Here is a 10,034-nt window from a genome sequence, read left to right as displayed (position 1 = left end):
TTTACAAGAAAAGCTTACATTGTTTCTAAGTTTTAAAAATCTGGTTGTAATGCTGCAGTTTCTCTGTGTTTATTCAGCTTTTTCTACTTGTGATAAGAAATACTGTGCTCGCTAAAACAATATTGAATACTTGACCATCTTTAGCTTTAATCACAGCACATTAGCTGTGGCATCATTTTGATGACCTTATGCAATGTTACAACATTTATTTCCAAGCAGAGCAGAACTGATGATGAGATGCAGGCAGTCAGCTCACCTCATTTTTGGGGTACATAATGTTGCTGAATTAGACCTGACAAAATGAAGCAACCCCAGATCATAGCACAGCCCCCGAGAGGCTCACAGGAAGTAGACGTAATAGGTGCATCACTTTATCCACCTCTGTTTTTACGCTGATACACCAGTCAGTCCGGAACAGCGTAAATATGAGATTATTCCCTTTTCCCATTGATCCAGAGTTCAATCTTTATGCACCCTAGCAAAGAGGTTTTCTTCACACTGTGCAGAAAATTATCTCACTTAGTCGTTGAAGATTTTTCTTTTCCAACCATATGATTTTTAGTAATTCCATCACCGTCTTAGTAATAATTCGATGGAAGGCCCTTACCCATGTTTATGATGCTGGAAGTACTGCTTTGTTCTAGCTTCCCCTCTATTTTTCTTAACTTTTAGGTCTGCTGCAGCTTTGCATTTAAAATGCCCACAACTTAATCAAGCTTATCTTTTTCTTACCCCTGCTCTTCATCTCTTTCTCTCTCTCTGTCTTTGCAGAACCCTAACGAAGGGTCCTTGGTGCTCGTCATAATTCTGATAGTCCTGCAGGGTGTCACAGGCATCTCATTTGGCCTCGTCATCTCATCTGCAATCGATGACGAGCAGAGCGCCAACCAGGCCGCTCTGGGTATCTTCTACCCCAACCTCATCCTTAGTGGTAAGCAGTGAGATTTACTGTTGTGAGTGTAAAAAGCCTTAAAAAGCACAGTAGGTGTGAGTCTGAGCATCACTGAATCAGGGAATTAGAATCTGATTAAATCATCTTTGATGTTGTGAACTGGGTGTAAGCATTTGTGTAGGTAGTGCAAATAAATGATGGTTTTATTTGGATTAAAAGCTCAAAACTTTAGAAGCTATAGGAGGATGTGTAATATTTTGTATATATACATTATGGGAAATGTGTTTATCCTTTGCTGACACTGATGTGCAAATAAGCTTACAAAGACTAAAGCCAACTGCCTAACTCACTGATGTTTAATCATTTGTAGCAGATTTTCTTTAATTTTGGTTTTTCTTATGCACACTAAGTCATCCAGTGTTTTCATATCATATCAGACTTCTTGTTAGCAGCCCTGCAGTTGCACAAACTGGTTGCTAGTCTTCCCAAGGGCCACGTAAAACAACAACAACAAAATCCAGTGAAAAAACATGCAGACAAGAAAAACATGCCTGAAATATACAATGAAATTAAAATGCTCTTATATCAGTGTGAGGCATATCAGATTTGTGATATAATTTTGACATGCTTGTTATTCCTTTGATTAAGTCCCAGTTAATGATTCATGAGTAAAGAAACTGATATTTTTGAAGATATTTTTGGAGGATGTAATAGTTACTCTGCATACATCTGTGATGTCAGACCACACAGAATAATAAGAAATTCTTTAAAGGCTTTTTCTTATTTTGATGCTGTGGCCTAAAAGGACGGAAACAGCAGTGAATAAAATCTCTCCACTGCAGTGTTCATCCTGTTGCTGTTCTGCTCTGGATCTTCCAGCCATATCACAATATTTCCATCTTTGAACTCTGAGTCCAGACTACCTTAGAAAAAGATGGAATTCTGAACATCTGCAATTCAAAGCAAAATTTGTGTGCTGATGAAGTGATTGCTGCAGAAGAGCTGCTAAATGCACCGTGAAGTGAGATTAGTTTTTCAGCTGCTCAGACTGAACTTTGAACCTGATTTGGAATGTGAAAAAAACAGGAAAAAAAACAAGAGAAAGGGCAGATTATTTTAATGCTTCACAGCCTGCTTGTTATCAGAATCTAGACACAAAGCATTCCTGCTGGAGGTGTAAATGATATCTTACCCACATCTGACACATTGTCCTCTCTGTCCTGTCATGTAGGTATCATCTGGCCCGTGGAATGTATCCCGTATCCTCTCCGCTACCTTAGCCTGGTCCTTCCTCAGACCTACGCCTCAGAAGCCCTTCGCTGTATCATGTACAGAGGTAACGCTCATGCACAGAACACATCACACACAACAACAGTTTAACGTCATGTGTTGTTGCTGCGCACCATATGGCATATTGGTAGCGTGTAAGAGTTAGCAGCGTGTGCACGGCTCAGATGATTACGTTGTGCACAACGGAGCCAGTTGACTAAATCATTAATCAGCTCTGGGTCCAGTGTAACTCATCTCTCAGGAGGTGTAGTGGTTTCATCTGTCTTCCAATCTTTTCTCCTCCTGTTGACCTCTGAACAATAAGACTTGATGACAGCACGAGCTCCCCTTGTGCTATTTGATACAGAGGAAGTCGGAGGAGCCATTTCCTGTTTGAAGGCCTTATCGTATAGGTGTGGTGGAAAAAATCTCACAGGGACAAGTCCACAATGTCAGAGTTCAATTTAGGAAATGAACTGCCACCTTTCTTTTCTTTTACCATGGAAAATGCAGCTTCATCCTGCCACATTTGCTAACTGGACTTGATGACTGTTTAATCTCATACAAGATGTCCCTGTCTATAAACTCAGACCCAGATTTAAGATCAATCTATTATGCTTTGTTTTATTTTCTTTTTTTTCCAGGGGTCGAAGCTTGTACTAAAACCTTTTTGAGATACTGAGGTCAGCTTATATATGAGAGATCCCTGTGAGATAAAATTTGAGTCTGCTCGAAACACTTGGGTTCCCCAACTTCAAAGGGGAGCCCATTATAAGAAAACTGGCGTGAAGCAAAATGAGCTACAACAGCTTATTTCAAATCGAGGATAAACTAAGGGGCGCTCTGAGGTCTATTTTAAAACATGCATAGCAACTCTAACAGAGTCCAGCAGACATGAAAATTTAACAGTAGGTCAGCTTTAAATGAGTTGAAGCTACATCTGTGAGTCACTTTAGTTCTTTTTTTTTTTTGATTGATAATTTTTTAATAGACAGAAAAAAAGAGACACAAGTTACAAATTTCTAAATCACATCACGTTGTGTCCACTTTTTGTAAACCCTTTCTTATTCTTATTGATATAAAGGGTTAGTTTACTAAAGTCTTGGAAAACTATAAAATTCTTCAGAGACTGTCGGCTATTAAAAAAAAAGCAAAATTTGTCCCTGATTTTTATTGAAACACCGGGGTCTCTTTCAGCAGTCTTGCCCTGTCTTTGATCTCTACGTGTCCACTCTGACCACTTGCAGGTGTGCGTTTGCAAAACAACAACCTTCAACCTGTATTTATTTTGTCGGAAGAAGTTGCAGGGATCAATCTGTTAAGCCGGGTGGGTGATGCATACCACAGTTTGGGGGAATTTCATCAAAGGTCACACACAGGTTACATTAGAGCTTCCCACTGGCAGTCTGACCCATTGGACAGTGTCACAGTGCACAACACTGTAAATATATCTAACAAAAAATGTAAAAGCATGCTCCTTTTTTGCACAATTGATCTGACATGCCTGACACGTCTCTGAGTTGCAGCCCAGCTCCCATTGATGGTCCTCAACATGAAGAGTCAAATGGGTACAGAAGCTGATGCTTGCTCTCTGCACAAATCACAAATAAAAGGGTGGTTAGAAAGAAATCTTAAATTGGCACGAGCTCAGGGAAATACACATAAGTGCATATAGAGACAACCTTGAAGTGAGGGGGTAGAGTTTCTGCTTTCTTGTAGGTGCAGTCTCAGAACTTTTTGATCACAGTTTGCATAAATCTGGTGCTGAAATCGTCGACCTTGTCTTTTTCTGTGTCCACTCTTTGCTTGTTTTTTCTTTTGTTTTTTAATCTATGTAGTAATTGTAGATATAAATCTTCCCATCAGGCTGGGGTCTGTCTCGGATGATGGTGTGGCGAGGCTTCGCTGTTACCCTGGGCTGGAACACTTTCTTCCTCATCCTGGCGACAGTCATCCTGAAGCTGCGGACGTGACAGGCTCACCCCACATAGCCTCCCTCAGAATGGGGGGGTGGAGCGGTCAGCGGAAGTCCTGAAGTCAACGACTCACCAGGGCCTCCTGCATGTGGATGGACTGGGGCAACAGCAAGAGGGAAAAGGGAGGAGAGGGGTTCACTGTGGTTTAATAGTTTGATGGGTTGAATGCATCAGTCGCTCTCCTCCAAATTATGTCTCTCTCACACACACTTACAAACATAGACTCTTGGGGTCCCTTATCCAGCTGCCTGAACCTGCAGCAGTTGCCTTTGGCCTGTTTAAACGCAAGTGTGAATTTAGGATGCTGCACACAGAAATACACAAGGTAGAAAATCTACATGCACAATATGTTATTTAAGTATCGTGTGTGGTCCTTTAGTTTGTTTCAATTCTATCCGTAGCTTCTTTAACTCAACACCATCTGAACGGCCATGCACCAGCTCAGGGTCACGTGTTATTATTTTTGTTTGGCCTTAGTCTTTAATGCTACTAAAGATTTTTCTGTAATACACTTTATATTACATCAAGTGGAGCAGTCCATTTTTTGGGGGGTGGGGGGGAAGTGAATGTAACAGTTTTTTGTCCTTGCAGTATATACTGTCTATCCTGTGTATATTTGCATTAAACAGACAAATCTGTTCAAGTTTATATAAAAAAGAAGAATTTTAGCACAACAGAAGCTTTTCGTCCACAAGAAAATGTGAAAATGTTTTTCAAGCAGAGAACCTGAGTGGAGGATTGTTGCATAATGTCGTGGGACTAGTTTTAAAGTGCTGATTGCATCGTGTTGCTCAGAAGGTTCTCACCCACAGAAACACCATCTTCTCTATCTGCTCGCTTTTGATGTTTGCGTTCAGCTTTTTGTCCTGTCTGGTTATGACTTGACAGGAAGTGGTTTCATCTCACCGTGTTACCAGGTGCTGAAAAATCGTCACGTAGAGGTGCATTATTCAGCCTGAAGGTTTCCTCTTTTTTTGTGTGCCTGCGTCTCTTTTAGGAGGAGATTGGTGATGGGGAAAGTATTGGTACTGTATCTGTTTTTTAATTATTATTTCTCTCTACTTTGCTGGACAGAGTGGAGGTTCTTGGACAGATTTCCTTTCGCTGGTATATAGCTGTCCTAATCCATACAACTATATTTTTTTACACAGACATTTAATTTGCTCAGACTTTTTATTAATCTTTCTTTAAGAATAATACAGATTAAAAGCACACAGGAGTAATGCTGCTTTGAATTAAACATGCTATGGAAAGTAGGGAGAAAAAAAAAGGGAAGAAAAATCAAATGAAAATGCAGAAATAAGGTGTTTATAGTCAGAAAGCTTGGTTTTCCTTCCTTTTTTATGTAGAAGTAAACTGCAATGAAGAAATTTTAATTTTGACTTTGGGGGTGCTTTGACATCCTACAACAGATACCACTCTTTGTTTTGGAGGGTATGCTTCCAATTAGAGGTTAGAATAAACAATGAGAAAACCAATTTTAAAACAAGACATGCCTATATCTCACAGCTTGTTTATTTTTCTGTCTTAAATCTACATCATAGGTGCATCATAACCAGAAACCATGCACAATAACCTGATGTGCACCTCCCCAGCAATGTAATTATATGACACACTGATGCAAGGGCAGGTGTAAATGCTGGAAAACCATGTGGGCAACTTGTGTACGCTACATCGTAGTGTCTGCATAGATTCACTGCAGAAGAATAACTTAAGTGTAAACCAGTGAGCTGTCTGCCTTTACCCATAGCATCATGTCTTCAGAGGAATAGTTTGACTTTCTGGTGGCCTAATAATAGGGGAAGATGTAAACTGTTGGCTTAGCTTAGCGCTAATACAGGAAAGGGTAAAACAACCTGCCCAATTTAAAAAAAAACCACAAAAATATTTAAAGGTTAATACATGTTTTGGTTCATCAAAAAAAATATAACTAAACGACTGAACTAAAATAAAAATAAGGACCTATTCAACCACAAGTATTTTTTTGCTGTTCAAGAGCTTTTTAAGAAGTGACATTGGTAAAAAATCCTTTTATCTATTTTCTCAAAATATCAAAGTGTTTCTTTAAATGTAAAAACCTTTGAGAGACCCACGGTGCTGCAAAAGCACCAAACCAGCATTACATGTCGTGCCACTCTAAGATTTCGAAATGTTTACATTCATTAATGTTTAATAAATCAGATTTTACTTTTTACCCAGTTTTTGTTTCCATCCTGTTGATCTAAAAACACATACTGATGCACAATGTTGGTTGGTTTTTTACCCATGATGCAACAGTGCTGGTAATGGCAGTTATATCATTAATATGTCCTTTAACAAGATAAATAATGAATCTAAATGATTGTAAGTCCCTCTGCTTGCTTTGTGTTGGCTTACATTATGGCTTAATGATGATGTGCATACACCATGCTGTGTACTGAGATTTTCTTGCACTGTAAATCTGCTCTTGCTGCTCTGCTGTACATTCATCAGTGTTCCTGTCGCACATTTTATGGGACATTGTGTTCTTGATTGGTAGAAATAGGGGAGCGTTGACTTATTCATCTTATTTAAACAGCTTTCTATTATGTTCAGAGGATTTCTAAATGGACTTTACTGTATTTTGCCACACTGTGAGGATATACTGTAGCTCTGTTCATATTCTTACCTCTGTGCCTCAGTTGACTTTCATCACACAATAATGTGTCTCTATATAAAATCATGTTAAAGTGGTGGTAAAATTGGTACAGCTCGTGTAAAACTGTTGCTGATTCTGTGAAAATGCTTTTGTTTTGTTTTGTTTGTTCTTGGAAAGCTGATATATTGTTGCCAAAAACTCAGTTTGATCTGTGTAAAATTTCTGATTTTTGTTCAAAAGTGCTTTGTATCGATTACTGAGTAATAATCTTGTGTTCACTACTTACATTTACTTTCCCACACTCCAGTACCTACAGCTAAATAATATGTAAACGCAAACATCTGAGCAAAAGCCTGCATGTCTTTGCATCTTATGATTTACATGAACTGCAATGATCCAACTAAAGATTCTGATTTAAATGAGCTATGGGGATTCTCCTGTATTGGTTCTATAATACTAACGACACCTCAAAGACAAGCATATCAAATTAACCCTTTCACGCATAGTGGTCACTACAGTGGACAGCTATTCAAAGGCTGTTTTCTTGTATTTGTGTCATGTTGGTGGTATACTTGCACATAAACCTCTGCATTGGACACTGATGTGTCACTGCATACCCTGCCACCCACTGGTTGTTCAATGTTACTATAGATGTATGACGTGTTTCATTGTAATTATTGTTATTAAACCCTGTCATGCATGAATTATGACAACCTCAATCAGCATTGTTTTCTCAAGTATTTTTATTCATCCTTTCATGCCTAAAGATTACTAAAAATGCTAAAAGAAAAAATCCTGATTGAGGTTGTCATAATTCATGCATGAAAAGGTTAAGTATTTTAGACAAGATGGATGCAGCACAACATTCACTGACCTTTAGTTCTGCGCCACCAAGAGATCTGCATTTTTCATTGCTTTGTTATTAATTTCAGCATTTAGCTGAACTACTGCTACGCCTTACTGCAGCCTGCGCAGCTTTGTGGTGTACCCTGCGGAGAGTAACGGCTGCTTGTGTCCTTGAAATGTCCGATTTCCCTATTCTGAAAATGTGTTTTCTCAGTTAATGTCGATAAGCCAGTTTATCTTTCTTTTTTTTTCTTCATTTTGAAGGAACAACAAGAAGTGGTTGCGCAAATCAGACGTGTTGCAATTGAGTTTTTTGCAGTCAAATCACTACATTTGTTGTGTTGTTTGTCTGTGTTGCCAAGCCACCATCAGCCAGATCTGACCAAACACCCGTAATGCCCTCAGAAAGCAGATTAGCTGAACTATGAGTGTCGAACACCCAAGCAAATGTAATCGCTGATGATCTTATCAAAAATATTTTATGTTGTTAAGAAATTTTAAACATTTTTTTTCAGTGAATACAAGTCTGAAAGTTTTCTTCAGTTCACCTCGATAGCATGACTAGAAGCAGCCAAGTCTTATTCAGAGTTTAGTCTTTTTGTAGTTGGAGTATTGCAGTTCATATAAACCTTCATAAGAAGGTTTGTGCTGCCAGGTTGAATCACATCCTCTCTGCTCCAAACTCTACCTCCGCTGTCTCTCCCTAAAGGGCATGTAAAGCATTTATATTCCTGTGTTGTGACATTTATGCACTGTGAAAGTGGACAAGCGTGTCTGCATTCATGTATTCTCATACAATAAACTCGTCTGAAAAATCCTCTCTTTGTCTCCTCCTTCTGAATATTGGAGCCATGCCAGATTTCACTCGATGCCTATAAAATCCCCGCAATTCCTGTGGTTACGATAAACACCCGGAGGCCATGCACGATGGATTTATTTGATGACTTCATAGTTGCGTCATTGTGTTTGTTGCCTTAGTGATGGAGAGGACCCCACTGCGTCTTGTATTCTTACCTGACTGCTTGACTGTTTGAACTCTGTGTGCCTTTGTTTGCGTCAGATTAATGTTATTAGTGCTTTTATTTGTTTATTCAGTCGCATTGAGGGGACTCAACTTTTGGGGACTAGAAACATAAGAAAAATATATGATCAAAGCCTAAGGGTTGGGGTTGGGGGAATTTAATGCATTTCCTCCTCTGAAGTGATGGAACATGACTATGTGTGGTAAGCATGCCTCATGGCCCATTGTTCATGTTTATGGGAGATAATGAGTCTGTGCATGCTTGTGTGGGTTTACGACCTGGGCACAAATGTTTCTTTCATTAAACACATTCAAACATAATTATTGTGTATGAGCTGTCAGCGCACTATCTTAAAGCCACGTTTGTGCACAAAGGAAAAAGTGTATTTACACAACTGCAGAAAACAAACAAACAAACACAAAATACATATTTTGTAATACAACTCAAAATATTTGTCCAGGACACGACTTAAGACGTGACTTTAAGCCTTGACAGTTTTCTGCATTCATCCTCTTTTCAAACACGAACATCAGCACTAACACTGTTTTTCTTCGGTGTGCACATTTCCTTATTTCTGCTCGCAATGGATGTTTTTTTGGCTCTGCACCATATATTACATAACTGGGCTTTGACACAAAAAGCTGTCATTGTTTGATATATTTGCTTTAGGTGAGCACACGCTGCCAGGCTGAAAAACAAATCTCATGGGATGCCAAACTCAACATTGCATTAGTTCATCTCTCAGCACTTTTCATCTCGCCTCTCCTGTCTGTCACACTTAGTCCCAACCCAGACTCACTTACTTGAAGTCTATAAAATGTATCTTAAAAAGGTTCTCTCTTCCTAAAACAGTGAGACAGTATATTTTCTCCAGTGTAAATCAGTAGCACTGTTGTTTTTCAGGAGTTCAAAGAATAAAAATAAAATCGTTGCATTGTGCAACAGTGCGGATATGTTTTTGGACAACAACAGGGTCCGATGCCCTTAGCAGACTTTTGCATTTTTCTATTGTTGTGCAGTTTGTTGGGAAAAATGAGGATTCCATTCAAGACAGAGTGAACTCTATGAGCGGAGTTGTTCTTGATGCTTAATATACAGCCAGTGGACTCTTTATTAGGTACACCTTTCTGCACAGGGTTGGACTCTGCCTTAATTCTTCATGTCACAAATACAAGACAGTCCTGGAAACATTCCTCAGAAATTTTGGCTACAAATCCATGATGCTCAACACATCCCAAAGGTGCTCTATTGGATTGAAATCTGATGGCCGTGGAGGCAATGATCTGAGCTTTGTGGCACTCGATTTATCCTGCTGGAAGGCACTATCAGAAGACATTGCGTTCATAACACTCAGGTAGACTGTAATATTTTAATAATGCTCTGTTGGTACTAAGAGCTCCACAACATTACAC

General features: G+C 39.1%; 1 protein-coding gene across 3 annotated transcripts in view; it reads left to right on the top strand.

Annotated features, from left to right (window-relative positions):
• The window catches only part of abch1 (ATP-binding cassette, sub-family H, member 1), a 32,800-nt gene extending 25,508 nt beyond the window's left edge, over window positions 1–7,292 (top strand). For all 3 annotated transcript variants that reach the window (XM_013910998.1, XM_005733704.2, XM_013910999.1), the window contains exons 18-20: window positions 772–931; window positions 2,124–2,228; window positions 4,028–7,292. In XM_013910998.1, coding sequence (XP_013766452.1) covers window positions 772–931; window positions 2,124–2,228; window positions 4,028–4,134 — 372 coding nt within the window. In that variant the 3' untranslated portion in view covers window positions 4,135–7,292. The remainder of the gene's footprint in view (window positions 1–771; window positions 932–2,123; window positions 2,229–4,027) is intronic.
• The last annotated feature ends 2,742 nt before the right edge of the window (window positions 7,293–10,034 follow it).

Source organism: Pundamilia nyererei, unplaced genomic scaffold (assembly GCF_000239375.1).
Source record: "Pundamilia nyererei isolate P.nyererei 1_Seehausen unplaced genomic scaffold, PunNye1.0 scaffold00054, whole genome shotgun sequence".
Classification (NCBI taxonomy): Eukaryota; Metazoa; Chordata; class Actinopteri; order Cichliformes; family Cichlidae; genus Pundamilia; species Pundamilia nyererei.
The sequence above is the reverse complement of the archived record's forward strand: the minus strand, read 5'-3'. Positions and strand labels throughout refer to the sequence as shown.